General features: G+C 52.1%; 1 protein-coding gene across 1 annotated transcript; it reads left to right on the top strand.

The window, feature by feature from the left end:
• The first annotated feature begins 4134 nt into the window (after positions 1-4134).
• On the top strand, positions 4135-24036 carry TCOF1 (treacle ribosome biogenesis factor 1). The gene is made up of 17 exons (XM_051793915.1): positions 4135-4264; positions 4708-4763; positions 7431-7573; positions 8296-8402; positions 8670-9021; positions 9850-9950; positions 10371-10595; positions 11229-11498; positions 15393-15567; positions 15732-15874; positions 17727-17900; positions 18138-18387; positions 18622-18707; positions 19429-19660; positions 20731-21294; positions 22361-22461; positions 23003-24036. The coding sequence occupies exons 1-17, from the start codon at positions 4160-4162 to the stop codon at positions 23033-23035; spliced, it is 3117 nt and encodes a 1038-aa protein (XP_051649875.1). The 5' UTR covers positions 4135-4159; the 3' UTR covers positions 23036-24036.
• The last annotated feature ends 210 nt before the right edge of the window (positions 24037-24246 follow it).

The raw sequence follows: 24246 nt of genomic DNA, 5'->3' as shown, positions 1-24246 counted from the left end.
TCATCCGAGATTGCCATAACCCATCACATTTCATCAGGATGCTGTGGCATTTAAAATGGCATTTCCTCCCATCTGCTGTGCATTAGCAGACAAAGAAAAAGGAGGAGGGGGGAAGAGAACAGCAAAACAAAGGGGGGAGAATAAAACAGGATTCCTGAGTCAGACTGTTCCCAAAGCTGCTCCTTGTCCTTGCAAAGGCTGAGCCCTCCGACTGGGCAGAGGACAGTGACTGTGGCCACGTACAGTTTTGCCTCCAGGCCTGGCTACTGCCCAGGATATTACCCAGATGGTGGTGAGACATGCTGGTAAAAACTGTGACTCAAAGCCGGGGAGAGCAGCACCTGGAAAACCCCCTCCACACCCAGAGCTGTCCAGGCAGGGCCCCCAGTGAGCAAATCCCCTCAGGCTAATTTGGTCATTTCCTCTGCTTCTCCATCCCTTCTCAGATTTTCCTTTACTTCCTACCTCCCTTCCCTGACTCATCTTCCCTGGGAAAAGAGAACTCCTTTCTCTATTCCTTCACTGCTCCCCTTTCTCCTGTGTCCATGCTCCCACCTTCTCTCCTCACTGTCCCTTAACACCTTTCATCTCCATCTATCTCTTGCACCTTGTCCCGTCCCATCCCCTCCATACTCCCTCCTCTGCTCAGCCCAGTGGCACCCCTGAGGGTTTTTCCAGGAGGGAGAGGGCTAAAAGCTCTTTCAACAGGGCACTCAGAGCAAGGAAATTCAGCTCAGTTTCTGAACTCGGCCATGAAGATTATCCTAAGCACTTTCAGCCAACACTCTGAGTCATGAGACACATCAGAGTTACCTGTTGGGGGTTGCAAGGGTCATGTCCCTGGCCACCCATCCCAACCTGCTCTGGTGCCGAGGCAGAAGGATCAACGTGCCTGCAGCTCGTGCTCTGGCTGGAAACAGCAGCCATGAAATGGGTCAGGCAAGGAGCTGCAGCAGCTGAGGAGCAGCCAGAGTGCCTTTCCTCCTGTCCCTGCTCCCTGCCCTACAAATCACGAAGTCCCTTCACTCTGCAACTCCTAAACAGGCATAAGCAACTCCACATGCACCAAACAAAAAGGCTGGATAACGATGGGAGATGTGTCCCAGACTGCTACAACACAGGACATGCCAGAAGCTTACGTGTGGATAAAAACATTAAACCGAAGCTTGGAGAGCAGCGTGTTCCTGCAAGCCCAGCGGTCCAGCAGACGTGCCTGGAGGCTGTCAGCTCCCATTGGGCACAACGGAGGAAGGACAGCACTCTCCAGCCTGCAGGCACACTCCCTGAACCTGGGCTTGGCCCAGACATAAGCAGTCATTCAGAATGGAATAGGTGTGGACAAGTTTGACCCCAAGCAATAACCAGAGAGCATGTGAAAGTGGCAGTGAGCAAAGCCTTCAGCTTGAAGGCTGAGGACAGGGCTCTGTGGTTATTAGAGATGGAGCTGAGCTGGCTCCTCAATTACAGCTGTTTTATCCCCTGTCTGGATTTCCAACAGCTTCCTCCGATCTCTCCGTGACTCAGTGTCTTGGCATGGACAACTCATACCCGAGAGGTTGGCTTTTGAAATCCGCCAGGGATATTTCACCTTCCTAAAATAAAGAGTGGGCAAAATGTTTTCAACCTCCCTCCAAAAAATGCACACATGCACACACACACACACACACACACAAAAACCACTCCTTAATAAGTGCATGTTGTTGGGTCTCAGCTGGCTTTGGGCTGGCATATATTTTCCTGGTTATAATCATGCAGCTGTTTGCTGACTGAATAGCTGTATTTATTTTTTGACATGTTTACTAACCGCCTCAAATACCTTCTCTACCTGTAATTGTGGTGCAGCGTACATATTATTTTTTTTCAGATTTCTTCATTCAAGTGGGTCGTGTTATTCCCAGGCCCTGAGATGTGGTTTGCTGAGGGTATTCGTGGTTTGAGGGTATGAATCTTTGGACTCAGGTGACCCTGAACTGTGGCAGACCTGTGAAGAGACACTTGGGGGGGGCGGGGAAATGGACTCAATTTTTCAAGCCATTTGTGCATAAGCGCTCAGGGCTTTAACATCCTCTATTTGCCTTCCTCCAGAGCAATCTCTCCTGAAAGTGTTTCCTGCCATCTGTGCTCCTTTGTCTTTTTCCCTTCCATGAAGTTGGTCAAAGCCAAACGTTTTATGCTTTCTAGTACATGTGAGTCCCAAGCCATGGGAGAGGAGGAGGCCTGAAAATGCAGCAGAGCAGGGGTTTATTGGACTCCTGGCACCCGAATGCTGGGGGAAACTAATGCAGCCAGTTTCCCCAGACACCCTGTGAAGCATCATCCCTTGGCACAGAGATTGGAGAGCTCTGGAAAAGCTGGGCTGGCAGAACACCTCCAACCCCAGACCAGCACACTGCCATCATGCCCTGCAGGGCTATGCTCTCCTCTCCTGCCTGTACCTGAGCTGAGTGTCTGTCTACATTGTCCCACCCCTGAGGGTTGTCAGGATGTATTCCTCTCCTTTGTCTCTCCACTGGTACCTGATGACTTGGTCACCTGTCATCCTCTCAGCATTAAGTATCCCATCCACCCTCCACCTAGACCTCTCCAAACGGTGTTTTTGCAATTCCCTGCACCATTAATAGTTTGACATTTGTTTGGAGAGCTTTGCTGACCAGGAGGGACCCTCCACTCCTTCCTGCCTGAGCCCCGAGCATCAACTCCTGTAATCACCAGGCTGCTGGTGGGAGCTGTGTTGGTGTTCAGATTTGGGGGAGGGTTTTATATAAACAAAGCGAGTTGAGCAATTCCTGGAGGTATAAAGCCATTCCAGGCCATGTCAAAGCAAGTCTAAATCTGTTCATCCACGTACCTGCAGCAGACAGAGCTCTTTGTGAACCCCTGGGGGCTCAATCTCCACCCAACCACACTTTCAGAGGCCACGAAGTCAGTGTCCCCAGGCTGCCTCTGTCCACTCAGCCCCTTCCACAGCCTCCCCAAGAGACACCCTTCTGTGCTCTCTACCCAAGAATGCTTCCATGTGGCTCTTCCTTTCCAGCAAGGAGAACCAGGGCCCTAAACCAGGCCACCAGCTGAGACCTGGTTACCTCAGGTCACCTCGGAGCAGCAGTAGCTGAGCTGGGACCCCATCCTGGGGCAGCCACACTGTCGCTGCGTGTTTCACAGCCATGTTCATACCATGACCACTTGTGCAGGGGGAGGTCAGTCCCAGAAAGGACTGGCCAGGTCTGGGATTCATTTACAGGAGCTGTAAAACTGCCACCTGGACCGTGGCTTTACAGCTTTGGACGATGCTGGTGTCAGAGACGTTTGGTGCAAGAGCCAGCTGGAGCCACGCCAGTTTTATATTTAATCCTGCCTATGAACACGAATAAAGGGTCTGTATTTTGAATGAGCGACAGGCACACCATGGACACTATTAAACCTTCCAAAAATAAACCTCTGCCAAAGTGATGGGAGCCAGATTTTTTCCTGGAAAGTATCAGCGCGGGGCGGGGGGTGGCAGCGGGGCAGCCCCTCTGTCACAGGCCCCTCTCCAACAGCTGCTCTGCATCAGGAGCAGCTTCTTCCCTCTCGTCCTTTGCTTGTTTTAGCCCCTAAAACGCCAGCGGCTCCTCTCAGCAGCTTAATGTCCACTCAGCATTAAATCAGCCCCGAGGATTCAGCTCCGGAGCGCCGTGGATGAATCCTGCAGGAAAATCTGTTCCAAAACGCACAGAGTTACACACGGTGGTGGTGCAGTAACCCCCGCCGTGCCACCCCCGCCCCCTCCGCTCCCAGAGCGCCCCCATCTCCTGCCGAGGGGGTGTGAGGGGCCCAGCTCCGGCCGGGCGAACCCCCCTTTCCATCCTCCCCCATCTCCTACCGGGGCGGTGTGTGAGACCCCCATGGAGCGACACCCCCTCCTCGCCCTTCCCTTCTCCACCTCCCACCAGGGCGATGTGCGGGGCCTCCACGAGGTGACTCCCAGCCGCCCTGCATCGCCCTCCATCCCCTGCCGGGGGCGGTGCGAGAGACCCCCACGGAGCAACCCCCTCCGCCCCCCGCTAGCACCAGATCCCCCCCAATGGTGCCCTCGACGCCCCCCTCCGGGACTACATTTCCCATGGTGCGGCGCGGCGGAAGCGGAAGTGACGCGCGGCGGCGCGGCACGCGGAGTGCCATGGCCGCCGGTGGCGGGCGGGAGCTGCTCGCCCTCATCCACCAGCACCTGCTGCGCGGCGGCTTCGCGCGGGCCGCCCGCGAACTGCAGGCGCAGACCGGGCAGGTAACGGGGGCGGACGCGCCCGGGCCTCGGGGGAGGAAGCTGGGCCGCGGCGGGGGGAATGATCCCGCGGAGCGCGCGGGCCTCGGCAGGGCCCGGACCCCCTTGGCGCCCTCAGCGACCACCGGGTGCGACGCCGGTGCGCTCGTGGCTCCGCGGCTGCACGCTGGCCCGCTGAGCCCACGTGGTGTCCCGGCCCCGAGCCGCCCGGGGGAACGGAGGAGGCTGGCAGCCCGCCGGGTAGCGCTGTCCCGTACCGGGACACGTGCTGCTGCCGGGGAGACCCGCAGGGGGACACGGTGTCCTGCGGGATTCACCGGGACCGTGTGTGGGGGGATGGCATGGTCCCGTTTGCCCGCGGGTTCCTGGACGGGCCCCTGCGGTCTCTGGTGGTCGCATCTCGAGACGGGGCTGATGCCTGACTGGTGTTCCTTCTGCTTTCACAGAAGTTGCTCCCTTCCCTCTCGACCTCTCTCGAGGACATCTTTACTCACTGGGAAAAGTAAGTCAAAGGGCAAAATGAGTATCAGGTAGATTCCAGGCTGTGCTAACATGGCATGTGTGATCTTTATTTGCTAGAATTCCCAGTTGTCAGAGTATTTCCAATGATAACTGTGCTCAGCAGACTTTTCTCCTAACCTGTGGTTTCACAGCAATTCATTTCAGATGTTCAAGATTACTGTGGTTTTAAAATTTCCTGAGCTTGGAGATAAGTTGTTACTTTAGTTTTGAGCAGCTGATACTGTTAGTGCTGGTTAATACTAGAATGTTATGAGGCTCACAGTCGTGCTTTACTGTCAGAAATCTGTTCCCTGGTTCTGTTTCACTTTCTTTTTAAAGCCACGTGCTTTGCAGGGGCATTGACCCAGGAACAGAGACGTTGAGCAGATGTTGAAATGCCAGAACTCTTGCAGGGACTTAAACCTTGGCATAGATCACAGATGATCTGGCTCAGAGGACATCTTTTGGTTTCAGCCTGTCCTTTCAAGCCCTGATGTGTTCCCAGTGCTTACATATTCCCCACGGGAAGGTCTGCAGTGTGGGGCCTTCCCATCCGTGGGGTGCAGTGACAGTGGCATCTACCCAGGGTTTGCTTTGGTTGGATGTGTGAGTGCAGGGCTGCAGGGAGGCCTTTGGCAGCCTCAGCGCTGGGTTATCCCGGGAATCCCTGGAGCTGGGAGTGCTGGAATGAGCATGCTCCTCAGCGCGGCCGTACCAGCAGCCTTGGGAAGTGTTTCCCTCAAAGGTGTGGTTTTGCTGGAACACCTCATGCCTTGCTGCAGCCTTGGTCCCTGCTCTTGTGCTCCACACTTGGGCAGGAGAAAAGCTGGGTCTAGGTGAGGGTGTAGCAGCACAGAAAGAGGCTTGCAGTTCCTGCCTCTAAAACAGTTTGTTGTTCTTGTGGGTGATGATGGTGACCTTACCCTGCCTGCTGCAGCAAACACTCCCAGACACTGCTGCTGTTAAACCTGGGGGCAACAGGGGACTTGCATCAGGTTTAATTCCTTTTTCTTCAGTGTCACCCTTCTGTTGTCGTCCTGCCCCACAAAGGTGTCTGTTATTCCTGATCTGCCTGAGCTATGCCTGGTTTGGAGTCAGAAGGAGGGATGTGTTGACTAGTAGTTCTCTTTATCCAGAAAGTGTCCTGGAGTGCTCCTGTGACTGAGCTGCAGTTATTACATCTTGTCACTCCATAGGGTTTTGGCCCTAAAATGTCCTTCCTTAAATTACCCTGTGGCTCCTGCCCATCTCACCAAGGTGTCCTTGGTGCTATCCTGCAGAAACTCTTCCAGAGTGAACCTGAAAGCTGAGACTTGCAGTTACAGGAGTGGCCTCCCTCCAGAACTGCATTTACTCTTAGAGGATGCAGGGAGTGAGTGGGTGGAAAGGTGCCTTGGGACAGGAGAAAGCTGGACCAGCTCAGTCCTAGGAGCAGCCAGAGCCCTGCAGCCCTCAGATGCTCTGGAAAGCTGCAGGGACAGTGCTAGCAGACACCACATCTTCCCCTCACACAGAATCCCTGAGCTCCTGATCACTTACAGCAGCCTGTGTTGTGCTATCAGCTGCCACTGGATCAGGAAGGTGTTGCAGGATCAGAGCTGCCTGTGTGGGCTGCATGTTGTTTTATTAAAACAATTAAGGGATTATTGGAGTAGTTACCAGGACTTTGGAATAGTAAACATGCCTTTGGCTTAGCCTGCTTGCACGAAACTTGCTGTTACAGCTGTGCTGCTGGAACGCTCTGGTGACAAGCACAATCTTTACTCGCCAAATTGTTGGACTAATCTTGTTTTTAAAACAGATGAACAAATAAAATGAGCTAAACTGGCACAGAAGTGAGGATATTTGCCTCTGATAATTGTGTGTCTCAGGGCTTAGAAGTATTGCCTGTATGAATCACACCCTGTGCCCAGTGTTATCCTTGTATTGAAGCAAATGTGTTCTCTTTAATTTTCAAATGAAAGCATGGGTAACTTTAGCCCACATCATCTGTTCTGGTCAGGTAGGATTTAGAGCCTGGAGGAATCTTTCTCCAGCTTAATGTTTTAACCCAATTGAACAGCTCAAGTGTTTAATGCTTATCTGTGGCCTCTTCCTCCCCTTTTTCCAACATATCTTCTGTAGCTCCAGCCCCTTTCTTTCTTAAACCTCTCTGCAACCTGACTTTCTTGCCCTTTTGACCCAGGAGCCCAAGTTCAAATGGCTTTTACAGCCTTCAGATTCATTTCTTCTGGTCTTGTGGAATACCAAGACCTGTTTGGGGATCACTGCCCTAACCCTGAGGGTGCACTTACTACTCTGTGGCTACAGCTGCCTCCTGGAGATGGAATTTGTTGTGTAGGATGCCTTAGCTCTGCGTTGAACACCGTCCTGACCATATATTTTTTTTACTTCTCTGCTAAAGTGAGAAAGAGTCTGCTTAGGGCACGGAAAAAAAAGGTCTAGGTTCAGTATCTCCTGAGTATTGCAGGGATATGTTGCTCTTGGGAGTTCCCTGAGGACTAGAGATGCCCCTTGCAGGTTAGAGAATTATTTCTCCCATCCCTTTAGGAGCCGTAGAGGAATTACACTGCCTGTCCTGGAGCCTCACCTGACAGTAAATGAGTAATTGTATTGCAGTTTGTTCAAGATGTATTTTATGGGTTTTGACACCATTTCTCTTCCCTAGAACTCCCCCAAATTCGAGGAGAAGAAAGTTGAGTGATGACGAGGCAGCCATCCCAGAAAAGATCAGAGTTCCTGATCCCGTGAGCAGCTCTGAGAGCTCAGAGAAAGAAGAGGATGAGAAAGAAAAGGCAAAAGCTGCAAATGGTAGGAGCCTTTCATCTCCCTGGAGTTGACAGAGTAGGACTGGAGGCTTGTGTAGGAGCAACCCAACTTGCTTGGCTAGAGAAGATGCTTGTAAAGTGATGGCTATTCCCTTGTGCTCATAGAAAAATAGGACAACTAATTTAGCACCCTCTTCTCTTCTCATGTGGAGTTTCTGAGGAGCACAGATGTCTGCTGAAGCTAGAAAAAAAGCTGTTATGATTCACTGGGGAGGGATGGGTGTTGTTGCTTGGATGAAACCTTGGGAACCTCTCACTGTCCACTGTGGAGCACTAGTTGGTCCCAGGTGTGTGTGGGGTCAGCAGGACGGGCCTGTTACATGGGTGAGGGAAGGACTTGGTCTGGAAAGCCAGTGCCCCTGTCTGAAGTGGGGATAGATCCCTGGTGCAGCTGATGTGGGTGGTGTTGGCTTGCAGAGTCTAACAAAAACCCATGTGTCTGATGTATTTTGGCTCAGTTCATCTGCTGTAGACTAGCCTTTGAAAACCTGCAGATCTTGGCAGGTTCCTTGTCTTGGTGCTGGGGAGAAGGATGGGTTGGAGGAGCAAAGCACTTGTCTGTCACAGGGACAGCAGTGATGGTGGTGTTGGGGCAGGTGTGGAGATGGGACCCTGCCCTGCTGCTGGGACCTTCCTGCAAACCAGAGGCCACATTGTTGTGAGAAACACACTCACAGAGCTGTTCTGTGGCTCTCTCCTGTGCAGCAGCCAGCCTTTCTCTGGCCACGAACTCAGCAGTGACTGTAGAAAGCAGTGAGGAGGATGAGTCCTCGTCAGAAGAGGAGACGCCGGCTGGGAAAGGTGCAGTGGCGGTAAGGCAATTCTCTTGGCTTTGAAGGCTGATGGTACTCTGAGGCCAGGACTGTCCCAGACTCCTTGGCATGTGTAGAATTGTGAGCTGAGGTGGAATTGTTATTAAAATGACCCTCCTGTGCTGCCATAAGCCTTCTCGCAGATGTCTGTCTCCCAAATCCTTCCTTAAAGCGCTTGCCTGGTTGCCAAATTGCTGTTGAAGGTACATTGTCTCCAATTTAGCCCCTCATCTGTGTGTAGGCTTCTAATTTTCATGTTTCCTGTAGGTAACACCAGCTGTGGTGGGTGGCAAAACTGCCAACTCCCTGCATTCTCCTCCCAAGCCCACTGCCCCAGCGGGCAGAGCAGCGGCACTCCCTGCTCCCAACAGAACTGTGCTCTCCAACAACAAGCAGCAGCCCAATGCTCTGGCTGCAGCTCCAGCTCCAGCCAAGGCACAGAAACTGCCTGCTCCTGGGAAGCCCAAACATGCCACAGCAGCTGTGGTCAAAGTAGGGCAAAGCAAAGCACCAGTAGTGAGCAAAGCACCGGAAAGTTCCAGCAGCAGCAGCAGCTCCTCATCCGAGAGCGAGGAGGAACAGGAGACACCGACTGTGAAGGCCCCAGCCCCCAAAGCGGGTAAGGAGCCTGCAGGGTGTTGTAAATGTGTGTGTGTGCTCCAGCTCTGCTGTGAATCGGGTCTGAGACGTGCCTTCAGCAAGTTCCTTTCAGCTCCCTTGCTGGAAAGCTCAGTGATGCTTGTTCCTTGGGGAGGCTGCTAGAACACTGCAAAGCAGCCAGCTCTGGAGCTCCGTGGGATGAATCCAGCGTGCTTGCTCCCATTTCAAGCAGCAGATCCTGTGCTAAGATGTCTGTCTGGCAGCACCCAGCACTACAGGGTTGGGGGTAAAGCATAGTGTGTCCACAAGAGATGCAGTACTGATGTTACAGATACTTTCAGATTTTTGGAAAGGCACTGCAGCGTTTTCTCTTTATTCCCAATTGCAAATGATTAGTTTGGAGTTTTGAAGTCTTTAGGGAAATCTTTAAGTGCTTTGAAGTGTGTGTGTGTGTGTGTATGTGTGTGTTGGAGGAGGGGGGTGAGGCACAGACTGTTGAAGCTCTGAAAATGATCCTTCTCTTGGCTCTTTTCCAGAGGAGGCCCAGCCAGGCTGGGTGCCCCTGCCTGTGGCTGGGCAGCTCCCCGTAGGGTCAGAGGGTGGCCAGGAAGCATTTCCCATCTCTGCCTGCACTCTTGGAGTGGTGTTTGTGGGCCAGTGTTTGTCTGGAAAAGCTGCTCCCAGCAGGCCACTGATGCTTTCAGCAGGGCTGGATCCTCTTCCCTGCAAATCCCTTAGCCCTCTCTGTGGCTTGTTTTCTTTCCCTGACTTCAAAAGCCACATTAGCATCGCTCTCTGGGGGCTCAGAGCAGGCAGCAGCTGTGACATCTCCTCACTTGTGTTCCAGAGCCGAAGCAGGCGGCTGGGGCTGCCGAGAGCAGCAGTGAGGAATCAAGTGAGGACACATCCTCTGAGGAAGAGGAGCAGCTGGCAACTCCAGCCGTCCAGGTAACCACTCCAACACATTCTTTGTCCCTAAGAAGTCACTTCCCTTCTTTTGGAGATGAGAGGAAATGCTACAATGCTGTATTCTGACAACACCCTTTACCTTGGGTGTGTGAGATCCCCAAAGCCAGAGAACATGCTATGTGGCTTAGAGCCCCATTAACCCCTGCTGGCATCAATCATTCCATCCCAGTTTCTACTAGTGCCTGAAGCTGAGGGAGATCCTTTGATCTGTAGGAGGTGATTGGTGTGCAGTTTCACGGATGTAGTCAGGGAGTCTGTGGAGAAATTGGCTTTTTTCAGATACTCCACAACCCAAGGGTCTGAACGAGCCTGTCCTGGTCAAAGTTAGCAAGGCAGCTTGCTTTAAAACATTCCATGCAGCCATTTTCTTCTGATTCTCCTGTTCCCTTTTGTTACCAGGCAAAACCAGCTGTGAAAGCAGCACAGTTTAATGCAGCACCTGTGAAAAGTGCACCTACTTCTCCGGTGTCTCACAAGAAGAATGCAGTGAAGCAAACAGCGCTGGCACCAAGCCACACCAAACCTACATCCACAACGGTTCCAGGGGCTGCACCACCCGTTGACACGTCAGAGAGCAGCAGCTCATCAGACAGTGAAGATGAAGAACTTCCTTCAGTAACCCAAGTGCGTCTGTTTGAAACTCTCTCTCTCCTTGCACACCTCTGAGGGCTGGGAACTGCAGTGAAAAGAAAATGTTGTAAATGCACGTAGTGTGTAGCAAAGTCTTGTTGGGGGTGGGAGGAAAAGGCGTGGGGTGTTCAAAAGCACCTCAGTGTCTTGGCTCTGAGCTTTAATCACCCCACTGTGCCTTTCTTAAAACAAAACAAAAAAATCCGTCAGTACTTTTAAATAAAAAAGCCTCCCAGTAATTCCTTTACCATCTGAAGAGGCAAATTGTCGTGGTGGAATTTGCTCCTCAGGTTTAAATAGCAATAAATAGTGTCTAATTTGTCAAGCTGTAGTGCAGTCCAGCTTCCCAGCTGTGGAGAGTGCAAAGTACTGCCTTGTACCTCACTGGAGAGGACTATTAGTAGCAACAGGCTGATGAAGAATATCTGGTCTTGCTTTCTCATCTTGGGAGACTATCCCCACACAGCCAGATTAAAGAATTCCTTGTGTCCTGCCAGTCACTAAACTTTCTTCAGGGTTTGTCTTTCCCAGGGGGCTCTGAAATCTCTTCCCTTGATTACAGTCTAAGCAAATGAATTATGCTGCTGGAGAATTTGCCTTATTTCACTCTGTTCATGTCTTGTCCAGACAAAGTCACCTCCAAAATCCTCCCAGGCCGTCCCATCCCCAGTGAAACCTACACCAGCAGCATCACTTTCCGTCAAAGCATCTCCAGCAAAAACACTTCCAGTGTCACAAGGGAAGCCAGCACCAAAAACAGCAGTGCCAAAGCAGGCTAAAACCCTGCTGGGAAGGACTGCTGCTCCCACAAAGCCTGCTGAAAGTGTAAAGCCAGTGGAAAGCTCTGACTCTTCAGACAGTGAAGAGGAGGATCTCCCTGTGCCCATCAGCCAGAAGGTAGGTGATCCTTATTCAGCCCAGTGCCAAGGGATGGGGTATGCAAGACAGATGTTTATCCCTTAAATGCTAATACTGATCTCTTGAAACACCAGAAGTATGTTGTATCTCCCTCAGAGAGGAAGATCTTCCTGCTTGGAAGCAACAAGTACAGACTAACTCTGCTCACTCAGCCATACCAGAGGAGGGTGGGGGGTACCCTGTTTGATACCAGTTGTTCTCTTCACTCGTGCACTGCCCCTCTGGAGTGGGCCTTGTGTGCAGGGTCACAGGTAGCTTGGTCTTGGCTCTCCTGTGAGGGTTTGGTTTGAGTTCTTTAACCATGAGCTCAGATTGGACCCAGGTGGCTAAACTCAAAGGGAATTAAATCCCACATGTTGTATTGAGACCTTCTGCCTTGACTCTGAGCTGCAGGGCCCTTCAGAAAGTGCCCTGAAAGCAGCCTTTTGGAGGTGGCACGTATTGTCTGCAAGGGAGGAAGAGAAGCCGGGGGCAGAGCCTCACGTGTCCGTGCAAGGAGGCTCTTTGTCAACACGTCCTTTCAGCATTGACAGGCAGGAGCCAGCAAGGCTCTGCATTTTTGTCTTCATAGCCTTGGTCTGCTAAGGTGGGTGGAGGGGGACGCATCTCTAACAGTTAGCTCTTGCTGCTCTCTTCCTGCATGATTGATTGTATGTGAGGATTCAGCTCTGGGTGACAGGAGCAGCTATTTTGATAGCTGTGCCATGGGGTCCTGCTGCAAAACCATCGAGACTCGTCCGTTTTAGCAGGGTTGTAGGTGAAGGATGTGCTGGGGTAGGTTTGTTTCCCCCAGTGTTGATTCTGTGAAGCTGTCAGCAGCAAGTTTTACCTGCTGGTTTAACCACTTCAGCATCTTCCCTCTTGCAAACTGACACAGCAAGGAAGAGCTTGTCATCGAGGGAGCTCTATTTTTGCCGAAGAGGCTGTTTCTTGCCATGTTAGTAACCTACAGGCAGAGACCACGAGTGAAGCCTGAAGACAAACCGTTGGGCTTAGCTGTGTCCACAGTCCTGTCCTCCCAGTCAAACTCTTCTTAGCTCATTCTCACCATCTGCTACTTGGGCATATGCTAACCACTGACTTACTGTATCCTGCAACTTCCTCTGGCTTCTGTGCAAGATCCAAACAGATACAGAGCGTTGGAAGCTGCTTCATCCTTCCCTGTGGGGGTGGATTAGCACAATTAAAATGAACATCATGCCTAAATTGAACTGCTTAATTGGTATGTTTACCCCTGAAGACTCAGGAATATTTAGTTAAAGAAGTTGACAAGGTGTTTTGCATATTTTTGGGGGGGAAGGATGGTGATGGGGGACAGTCTGACCCTAAAGATGCTGTGAGCTGCTTTTCTTTCGGAACAGCTAATTCTGCTCTGCCTCTTCTCCTGGACGTTTTGAGCCAAAGGTGGCACTTGAACCCTCTATGGACAGGCTTTTGCTTCTGTTTACAAGGAGTAGGTGTGAGATGCACGTGAACCCACGTTTTGGGAACCCGTGTCTTCCTTGAGCATCCCGGGAAAACCCACGTGGGCTACGCTAGCAGGAGCTGTGCCTGCAACTTTTTATCCTGGACTGCAGGCCCTGTGGGGAGAGGCCAGATCTCCAAAAGAGAGACTCTTTGAACCCTCTTGCCCCTCCCGAGCACTTGACAGCTGTACCTTTGCTGGGCCATGACACAGCCGAGATACTGGTCCCAGTCCCCATCCCGATCCGATCCCGCGGTGCTTCCGTGGTGCACAAGCAGCGATGGAATGTGGTTGTACAACGTGCTGGGCGCACGTGGCTCAGTGTTGTTCCCCCTGTTGTCATGCAGTGCTGCATGATGCAAATGGACCCAGCGAGTGGCAGATGGGTTGTGCGGGAGCTGAGTCATCACACTCAGGGAGCCGCAGGCAGCTCCTGCTTTGGGGGCTGGAGAGGGAGCAGGAAAAATGATTTCCTCTTGAGTTATTTTCCTCCTCTCCGAGTTACTTCGGTATCTGTGACTCCCAAGCTGTCAGAAGCTCTCTGCCTGTGTTACCTGCTCCCTGGGTGTAACTCGGCCGTGCTGCCAGTCTGATCCCACCTGCAGCTGTCATCCATCTGATGGGGATGGAGGGACCTTGGCCTCCTCCCAGGAAGATCTGAGGAGTCCTGAGGCTGTGCAAACCTTACGGTGATTTCTCTGTGGATGCTGTTGTGTTCTTTCTGTGTTAGGATGCTCCTGCATGGCAGCTTGTTCCCACTCCCTTGCTAAGTTAGGAAATCAAGCAGCCCTGTGCTGTGCATCCGCACAGGGGGAGAAACCAGTCCTGTTGCTATGAAGGGCTTAAAACTGAGTGAGTGGGCTCTGATCTTGGTAAGCTCTTCCCTTGCACAGCAGTGCTTGGGACAGCAGGGAGAGGAGCTAGCACGCTCAGAGTAATGCGTGTGAATTCTTCTGTGTGCTTCAAGTAGTTCTCTCTCTTCAGCTTTGCAAATCTGGCCTCTCTCCTGGAGATTGTGACTCACTGGTATCAAAACAAAACGGAGAATTGAGGTTTGCAGTCCCCCCTCCCCAAGCACTTGTGGAGGTTTCTGTTTCTCTAAGCAGAGTCAAAATGTACTTGGCTTGTTTGGAGAGCTGTTCTGTAATGGGATAAACATGCAGATGCTGTTGTCTGTTTAGTGTTTGGCTTGGAGATGATAAACACTGCCCCAGTGGCAGGCTGTGGCAGGGCTGTGGCAGGAGGCATGGTAGGATTGGTCTTTTGGGGGGCCTGCTAGGCTGGTGCTCTCTGCTGCTGGGGTATATCACTGTGTTGGCAGCATGGCAGGGGGTGGCAGGGGCGATGCAGCTGGGCAGGACTCTCTCGTTGAGTGCCAAAGCAGGCTGCCATCACATGCCAGGGGGACAGGGTCTGCCTGCCCTGGCAAACACGACGTACTCTTTGGCAGAGCAGCCCAGAGATGAGCCATGAGTGGAGTAAACGGAGTGGGTGCAGAGCACTGTGAGCCTGGGGAGTATCTGTGGGGGGTGAAATTCCCAGATCTCTGCACAAGTGCTGCCTGTCCCTCTGCCACCACTAGCATTCAAGGTGCAGGACGGGGGTCTGCAGCCCTCAGCACAAACTGGGAGAGGGACCAGGAAGAGAGAGAGTCTCACTTGGCAGTTGTGTGTCTGGGACTGAGATGACTGTGGCTTCCTAGTGCTGACACAGCAGTTGCTTTGGGAGGTGGCTTGTGGCCTGTCCTGGGACATCAGTGTCGACAGGTGCTGTAGAAAGTAGGTGTCAGAGGTTTTTTTTGTCTGGGGATTTCTGAGACCTATTGGCACATCAGTTTCCAAGGTGAATCCCAGTCTATCTCTGCCTGCCCTCTGTGTCCCCAAACCCTTGTGACAGCCCTGTGTTAACACTGAGCCCTCCAGCACCTCTAGGATGTAGCTGCTCTGTTACTGTCTCTGAATCTTGCAAGTGTTATGGCACAAGGCTTCCCAGCTCCGTAGATTCCCTGAGCTGTGGGTAGGTCAAACTTAAATAAAACTCTTCCTTGGAGTGAAAGGCTTGGGGTTGCAGTGCTTTCTCCTCAGGCTCCTGTCCAGCCAGTGTCTCTGCCTGAAGAAGGAATTGCTGTTGTGTGCTTACGAGCACTGTCAGCCTGCATGCTCGTGAGTGAAACACTCTCGGGTTTCCTGTCAGAAGCAAATTGCTAAATGCAGAAGTATGTGTGTACAGCAGCTCAGTCCAGGCAGTAACTGAAGCCTTTTCCACTCCTAACATGCCAAGGATGGAGTGTTGGTAACAGCTGTGTTAGGGTAAAACAAAACCCAACTTGAGCTGAAACTGCACTTAAACTCCTAAACAACACCTGTACTAACACGGCATTTCTGGGCCTGTGTTTCTGTTTTGTTAAGAGGTTAACAGAACAGCCCGGGCCTGTTCCCAACCTGAGCCAGACTGCTAAAGCTGGGCCGCCTGAAAAAGCAGTGGGAAGCACCTTGAAAAGCCAGGTCTCAGAAAGTGGGAGCAGTGACTCGTCTGACAGTGAAGAGGAGTCCCCTGCAGCACAGAGGCAGCCTCCACAAGCTGGTGAGTCTCCTGGTAGTAACCACGATCCCTCACCTGCATCCTCGTGGGTTTCCTCCTCTCCCTTGCACATGGAACAGTGCGGCCTGTTGTGATAGCTCCTGCTCTGGATAGCCACAGAGAGCAGCTCTTTCTCGCAATGACAATCTCTTATGGTTTTCCTGCAGTGAAAACCAATTCTGTGCCCCAGCCAACAAATGTGAAGAAGGCACTGGCTTCGGCACCAGCCACAGCCCCTCCAGCTGTGGACAGCAGCGATGATTCCAGCGAGGAGTCAGATTCAGAGAACGAAATAGTCCCCCCTTCTCAGGTGAGGAGCTGCTGATGCACTGGGTGTGTAGGCTGCTAGTTCTGCAGCTCAGGAGGTCTCAGGATTTGGAAGGTGGTAGTTGTGCAGGTGATATGTGATTCAGGGGAGCCCCCCCTTGGCTGGATCAGGTTTTCTTGGCAGTGTCCGTGGATCTGGGTGCCCATCTTGGCCACAGCAATCTTACAGTGTGTGAGAGCAGGGGGGGTGTGAATGCTTTGACAGGAACACGAGTAGACACACGAACCCAGACCTCCTCTGGGACTCTGTTGCCTCTGCTCTACTCTAGGAAGTAAGACTGGAAAAACAGCCAAATCCTTCCAGGCAGCGTCTTTCCATCAGCTGTGTAGCTCCAAGGCAACCCATTGCCTGATTCCTCCCGAAAGCTTGGAGCTCTCTGGACTCCTCTTCTGCAAACCTTGGGAGGATGGAAGGATCTGTCTTGAAGGGTAGCACAGTGGTCCTGCTGCCTTTCAGCTAGAGGAGCCAGACCCTGCCTTGGAGAAGGGAGGTGACTTCATATCTGTGCTGAGAGCACGCTGAGTGTCATGGAGCTGATCCCAGTGCTCCCACTGGAGTCTTTTCGTGTCTCCATGCCAGTCCTGCAAGGCTGTGGCTGAGCTCCCTGGGGACAGAGCTGCCTTGGTGTGAAGCTCTCTTGGGTGTCTCTGCGCTTCTGCTGCAGTTTGAGCCCAAGAAGCTGCATGAAAAAACATTGACTGAGGAACGTTGCTACCGTTCCTATGTGGTGGTGGCTTGGCTGGTGCTCTGAGCCCAGGGCTTAGTGGCCAAGCACACTTCATATCCCACACATACCCATCCTCTGCCAGTGCCTTTGCTGGGAGAGGGACGTTATGTGCACTCAGGAAACCCTTCCCCATGTTGGCCTGATGCTGTGGCTATGGAAAGGCTGTCTCCCGCCAGCTGATGGACAGGCAGCCAGCCTGAGCAGTCCTTGCGTAAAGCATGTTTATAGTACTAAGACTGTATAAAATAATGCAGCTACTGTAACTTGAGCTTTGTGTGAGAGGGCTGAGAGCTCACACTGGATTGGTGGCTCTGCATGGCAGAGCGTTGCCTTTTCCTTTCTGAAGGCCAGATGTTTTGTGAGGGAAATGTCAGCCCACAAAGGCCCAGCTTGTCAGAGATCTGGAGAGGCAGAGCTGCTCACGTAGCCTTTTTGGTAACACAAACAAGGAGGCCAAATGCTCCTTCGTGGCTCCTGCTCCCTCCTCTGCTGGCATTTGTGTCTTGACCCTGTCGTCAGTGCCTGATTTCCATGCCCCTGGCTCTTCTATTTTTAACTCCTCTTACATTAAGTTTGATGGGAGGTTTTAAATGTGAGGCAACAAAACTGCGTCTTGTTAATTTGCTCCGTAATCTGTTGCTGGCTTGTGGACCTGGAGGCAGATTTTCTCTGTGATTGGTGTCTTTGTTTATCCTTCTTACCAATTAACTCTTAGTGTGTGATTTTTAGAGTGTAGAAGACATCTTGGAGTCCAAGTGGTGGCTATGCAAAGGTTTGCAACTGCAGTCTTGCTGGTGTGTAGGGATTCACAGCCTGCAAGCACAACACATTTTGTTTGCCCTCCTGATGGGTGCCTTTGGGGCACTGAGCTAATGCTTTTGCACTCCCGGGGTGCTGACCCTTACTGCTGCTCATGGCTGTGCCAGAGGCCTCAGAGGCTCATGGGAGGCAGAGCTGGTCTGTAAGGAGAGAAGGAAAAAAAAACAAAAGGCCTTGGTGTTGAAAATGATGGAAAGGCTCATGAGTTAGTGCTGGATTGGTGTATGCTTCTTTATCTTTTCTTTCCAGGTTGTGCTCTGTCGTGATTTTCTTTCTCATCTGTTTTAGAGTCTACCCCAGCAGAATGTCAAAGTGACTGCGGTTTTGAGCACGGTGGCTGCAAAGGCCAATGCCACCCTGCCCGCAGGGAAGAAGGCAAAAACTCCTGCTGTCCCTCCAGCAAGCAGAGTGTCTGAGAGCTCCAGCATGGATTCCTTGGAGCACAATGTGCTGACAGGAAAGGTAATGATGGAGGAGGTGGGGAGCTTCTCTGAGGAGAGGGAGAAGATGGGTCTGCTGGGGTCTCTGTGTCCTGCCTGAGAGATTCTTGGGCTAACCCTGACACGAACTGCAGTAGTGTCACCTGAAGAAGGGCCAAGGTGGTCCAAGCCCATCTGCTCTGGGCTGCTGCTTATAGTTCATGGACATGAGCAGTTAGTTATTCCTCCTTTCAGATCTATCTCATTTTCCTCTCCCTAGGCCCCCGCTGCTTCCAGCTTAAAGCAAACGGTTCCTGTGGGAAAAGCTCCTCCAGCCAACACTGCCGCCCCTCAGGCTGCTTTGCTCCCAGAAAGTTCCACTGGCAAGGTGAAGAAGCCAGGCCTGCAGCCAGTGCAGAATGCCCAGCTGAGCCAGACCACACTGCCCACCCAGGCAGAGGACACCACAGACAGCAGCAGTTCCTCTGACAGTGACGAGGAGGAGGCGCCCAAGGAGCCCCCCAGAACTGGTCAGTTCTCTCCAGAAGATGCTTTAAGTGCTGTCAGGGTGGAGACAGTGCTTTGCTACCCTGTGGGAGATGTGTAGTGGTTGGAGAGTGGTTCCCTCTCTCCAGTTTGGCAGAGCACTCCTCTTTCTTTGGAGGTAGAAGGGCCTTTTGGTGGCAGTACCTGTGCTGGGTAGGTGAGCTCAGCTCCAGACAGCAGTGGTGGTTTTAATGGGATGAACTCTGCTCTTCCAGCAGGCTCGCTGCAGAAACCAGGAGTGACCCAGCCAGCCCACAGCTCCTCCTCAGAGTCCAGTGAGGAGGAGGAGGAGGCAGCATCACAGGTATGGGACCTGAGCAGGCTGGGATCCTCTCATGTCTTGCAGCAGGCTCCTAAGTAGGATTGAGAGAGGACTCAATCCTCAGCCACAGCAGACAGGGTGCTGGGTGGGTTTTCCAGCAGAGAACTGGGGGCCCTCCAGTGGAGTGGTGTGAGCAAGATTTTTGGTGGGGGAAGAGGGAGTCTCTTGGACCTGGAATGCTTCCCCAGGCAGCCAGCCTCGGGTCCAGGGTTCATGGTGCCTTTGCTGGGAGAAGAGACGGGAGGAGATGGTACCTTGCAAGGGTTAAACCAGGAGAACTGGTGCACAGTGCCAATAGCAGCAGGAATTTTTTTCCCCCACTTTTATTTGTAACTTAACCCGTGTCCAAGCCATTAAATTCCCTTTGTAAGTAACGTGCAGGGCGTGCAGCACATCTGCAGTGCATTAGCTGTGCGTGGGCGCACACTCATGGCCAGGAGCCTCCCCCAAGCCTGCCTTGCTGGGCGAGAACAAAGAAGAGAACCTCTGGCCGCCAGCTCTCATGGCTGTCAGCTCAGCCGGTGTCTGTCAGGGCTGGCCCCTCTCCTGGTAGCCCTGAGCTCTTCAGAGCTGGCTCCACCAGTGGCCAAAGGTGGGCCCTTCACTTGGAGTATGAGGACAATAGCAGCAGAGACAGCTCTGTGTGTCTGGTGTGTGGGAGGCTGCCCTGCTGTGACTCCTCAGTGTGTCTGTGCTGTTTCAGTCCCTCCTCACAGGCTATCTGGGCTTCTCCAAGGCCCCAGCAGCACCCCAGACCCCAAAGACGGTTCCTTCCCAGCCTGTGGGTGAAGTGGGGCCGGGGAAGGCAGCTGTGACTGCTGCAAACTCTCCCGCCAAGGCCCCTCTGAAAGCAGCCCCAGCCGACAGCTCAAGCACTGACAGCAGTGACTCCGACACAGATGACAACCAGGTGGCTGCAAACCACAAAGCAGGTGGGTCTCCTTTGGCAGGGCTGGGAATTTGCTTGTCCCTGGAGCAAAGCCGTGCTGGCACAGGAGGGTGACACTGGCAAGGGTGTCAGTGGGACGGGCCGTGTTCCCAGTGTGTCTCCATCACGGAGCCCAGCAGCGTGGAGTGCTGCTGCCGTCTGCTGGCTTCCCTGGCCATGGCACAGCCCTCTCCCTGAACACCCTACTCATGCTGGCTGCTTGTGAGGCTCAGTGCTCAGTGCCTTTGTCTCCTCTGAGCTCTGCTTTATCCACAGTAATTAACAGGAGCAGGGAGGGCTCTCCCTGGAGCTGAGGCACACTGCATTGGTGTGCTGAGGTAGTGATGGCTTCTGTGGAAGATTCAAACACTAGCTGAAGAACATCTGCTACACAGTGCTGTTATTTAAGCCTCCCATTGGGCTGTATGCCCAGTGCTGTGTGGGGTCTGTAGCATATCTGGAGCGCAGAGCAGGGGAAGCAAGTGGGAAGACCTGTGGAGAAAGGAAAAGTCCCACCATTTCCCTGGTTTGTTGGCAAATAGCAGAAATTGGAGCTGGAAGCTGCTTCTGCTCTGGTGTGAACTGTGGCCTGGCTGTGAGCTCTGGCCTGCTCTAGATGCTCAAACAGGTCTGTTGGCCCCTTGAGCATATAATTACATCATGCAAAAGAGTGTTGAGGAGGTCAAGGCTATATATGGGCTCGAGAAGGCCCAGGTGCACTGGGGTTTGCCATGGATGATGGTTAAACATGGTGGTGTGGATACCCCCACCACCTTGGTAAGTCCCTGCCTTACTGGGAATGGTGTCCTGGGGAAGGACTGATCTATCTGTGCTCACCCATCTTGTCAAACAGCCAAAGCTGTTGTGAGTGTTATCACCCCCTTCCCTCTCCAGATAATTGATCTCAGGCTGAGGCATCTTTCTTTGACTGCTATAGGTAGCCAGCAGGTTTAGCTTTCTTGTGAGGAGAAAATGCATATTTCCATCCTCCTGTGACTGTGGTCTGTGTAATGAGTGCTCCCTGAGTTGCCTTCTCTCTCTTGTCACTGTTGTCTTGTCACAACCCCCCTTCTTGTCACAACCCCCCTTCAGGGCAGGAAGCCACAGAAGCCTCCAACAAAGAGAAGGTGGCAGGAAAAACAGAGCCAGGTCATGCCAGCCGCAAACCTTCACTCAAGAAAGCCCTGGCAGCGAAAGAGAATGATGTTGGTGCAAAAGAGGTGCAAGTGACCCCAGCACCATCACATGCCCCGCTCTCCGTCCCACAGTCAGGGGAGCCAAGCTCAGGGAGCGAAACCGAGGTCACCACTGCTGCCAAAGTCCCTGCAGTGCAGGCAGTGGAAGGATTGGAAGCGAAGAAGAAGAAGAAAAAGGAGAAAAAAGAAAAGAAGGAAAAGAAGAAACCATCCTCCACGGCAGACAAGGCTGTGAAACCGTCTAAGAGCAAAGACAAAGAGAACAAGAAGCAGAAAACGTCTCAGAAGCGGAAACTGGGGGGAGAGGATGGGGCTGTGGGGCAGCCCAAGGAGAAGAAACGGAAAGGGCAGGCTAATGAAGAAGTACCCAAAAAGAAAAAAAAGAAAGAAGATGGTGACCCGGAGAAGACGGCAGGCAGCAAGGAAAAGAAAAAACCAGCTAAAAGTAAGCATGCTACACTTGGGGCCTAGTTGGCAGTAGGTTCTTGCAGCTGATGCATGTTCAGCCTCCAGTGCAGGGCCTTGTAAGTAGCACCCACTTCCCTATTGACTTCCTGCTTGGCTGCTTCCCTCTTAAATCAGAGTCATTTGGGTTGGAAAGACCTCTAAGATCATCAAGTCCAACTATTAACCCAGGCCCACTCCCAAACCATGTCACCAAGTGCCATATCTACACACCTTTTAAATATCTCCAAGGATGGTGACCCCACCACTACCCTGGACAGCCTGTTCCAGTGTTTGACAACCCTTTCAGTGAAGAAATTTTTCCATATACTCAATCCAAACCTCCCCTAGCTCAACTTGGGGTTATTTCCTCTTATCCTGTCACTTGTTACCTTTCTACAGCTTGCCATTCTGTAGTGCTCTGCCTGCTGCCCTAATCCAAAGGCCATTTTTTTCTTTGCAGTGCAGCCTGCATTTGCAAACCAGAGCTGGTTCTGTGCTGGATCTTGTAGGCTTTAAAAAAAAAAAAAGAAAAGGAGATGGATTGACTGGGCCATATCTGCTGGAGTTTCTGTTCTGCTGAAATGCAGCCCTTATTTTTGGAGCAGACAGACTTGTCCATTGGCCCTCATGTGGGCAGTTGGACATGGGTGAGCTGAAGCCTCTTGGAGCATTTGTGCTGAGCTGAACCTCATGCCCATCCTGTGTTAGCAGCTCCCCTTGCTCTCATTTCTGGCATGTGCCCAGCTCCTCCAGCCCTGAAGCGGTTCCTTGGAGCGGGTGGGCAGCAGGATATGGAAAGGAGGGAATCCTATGTAATTCCACCCACATGTGTAGACAGATGGTGGGATCAAATTGCTCTGGCTCAGAGGTATTAGGGAAACATCCCCGGATACAGCTGCCTGTAGCAGGCTTCTGGCCTCATCCAGTTCCTGCTCTGGAAAGCTTGCTCAAGTTTGGATGTGATCAAAAACTTACTGGGGGCTCTCCTGCCAGTCTGTGCTCCCTCTCAGAGGCTGACAATACCAGAATCCCTCTCTTAGTTGGCTTTTCTTTCCGTCTCCCAGAAAAGAAGACTGGAAAAGAAAAGAAGAAAAGCAAAAAGGTGTCTTTTGAAGGGGAGCCTGTAGCAGATGGCTCTGCTGAGGTTCACAAGAAGAAGAAGAAGGTATGTGCCAGACCCTGGGCTGGGGTACCGTGGGCAGAGCTGTTCTGAGCCATGGCTGTGGTGCTCATCCCATCCTGGCAGCGTACCAGGCTAGAGAAGGAACAGAGCCATGTCCTGGCTTTGCTGGCAGTACAGAGGAGCCTGCAGTTCACTGTGGCCAATCTTGAGAAATCTTGAACTTTGTTTGGGATTAGGGTGGCTCGAAGAAGGGCTTGTTCTTGTATTGCTGCCCCAGGAGAGATCCCTGTCCCTGGAAGGGTCAAACCCAGGGGCCCTTTTGGTGGCAAAGAGAGCCTGTCCAAGGAGTAAGTGCTGCTCTTCAGCTCTCTGTTCATCTTGTTCTCAGCAGAAGCTGGAGCTGCTGAGGGCTTGGCAGGCTACTGCATCCCATTCCAAGGGCTCAAAGGGAGACTACAGGATGTTCCTCATGGTGGCTACCACCTCCACAGGGACATATCCAGGAAGCCTCTGTGGCTTTGCTGGGTCCTTCATGTTTGCAGTGCTGATGATCATTATTTATTTCTCCCTGTTTTCTTTTTAGAAGAAGAAAACAGCTGAGCCTGAAGGACTGTGAGAAGGTACATGGCCTGTAGATGGGGACTATCCATTGGTACCTCAGAGCGGCGGTAACCTTGGCCAAATTCAGAACTCCTGGGCCAGTTTTGGGAAGACAGTGTGCCCTCTAAGTGGTCACTGAGCCAGCCTGGCCTTAGATTAGAGGGCCAGGGAGTGGAGCAGTGTGAGGAATGTCATGCAGCCGTGTGCTGGCTTCTCTGGATGTGTCTGACCTCAACTCTTTAGCTGCTGAGAACTGGATATCCAGCTTGGATGTTGCTGACCTCTGTCACCAGCAGAGATGAGCGGCCTCTGGCAGTGTCTGTCTGTCCCTGCTGACCACAGGGAGCATGGAAGAGTGATGTGGATTAGATGGTGATGTTGTAGCCACCTGGAAGTGGACCAGATGCCTCTGCCCGTGCTCTGCTCAGCTGTGAGGCTGTTCTCCTCCTCCCCATCCCTAATGCTTTTAACTCCTCTCCCCAAAGGTACCGCATTCCTGTGATTAAGGATTTATGGGTGAAGATCAAACAGAAGAAAGGAAAAGGAAGCTCATCAGGAGAATTCCAACTTTTTTTTAAATATAATTTATAACTTCTTTTAACTGTGACTTTTAGAGCAGAGCAGTGTAACTTTCTGCCTCCTCCTGCCCTGCTGGGGCCCAGAGATGTGTTTATTGTCCCTCCCCATGGAACAGAACTGGAGAAGGCAGTTTGACCAGAGCAGAGCACAAGCTGCTTTTCTCCTTGTTGACACCCAGTCGTCCCTTTCTCTTACCACAGAGCTATATTTTTAAGAGAAACCTTTACCTTTTTTTCCCCTCCTCCTTCTGTGACTTGTGGTGTCAGTCCTTTTGCTACTACAGAAGAGAGCTCGGGTTTCCTTTTTATTCTAACACTGACAGTAGTGATTATCATGTCCGTGGAGTTGCACTGAACAGCTGTGTCCAGCAGTTGTTCTCAGCCAAGGCAGAGTCAGTTTTTGTGTTGTTTTTTTATGGAGTACAAAATAAAACCCAACAACATAAGATTTTGCTTCTGTTACTTTCAAAGGAAGGGAGGTGACCAAGACCACCTGGTTCTGGAGGATGTTGTGTGTAGGAGAGCAGAGCCCAGTGTCTGCCTGGGTTCATGGGCACTGTTTCAACCCTTGGGGAAAAAAATAATTGTTTTCTTCCTGCTCCCTGGGGACAGACTGGGATCTAGGAGGTGAGGAAAAAAGGACCACATC

This window comes from Manacus candei, unplaced genomic scaffold (assembly GCF_025592945.1).
Source record: "Manacus candei isolate 608988 ecotype Guabito, Panama unplaced genomic scaffold, ASM2559294v1 h1tg000037l, whole genome shotgun sequence".
Classification (NCBI taxonomy): domain Eukaryota; kingdom Metazoa; phylum Chordata; class Aves; order Passeriformes; family Pipridae; genus Manacus; species Manacus candei.
This window is presented reverse-complemented; position numbering and strand designations above follow the sequence as displayed.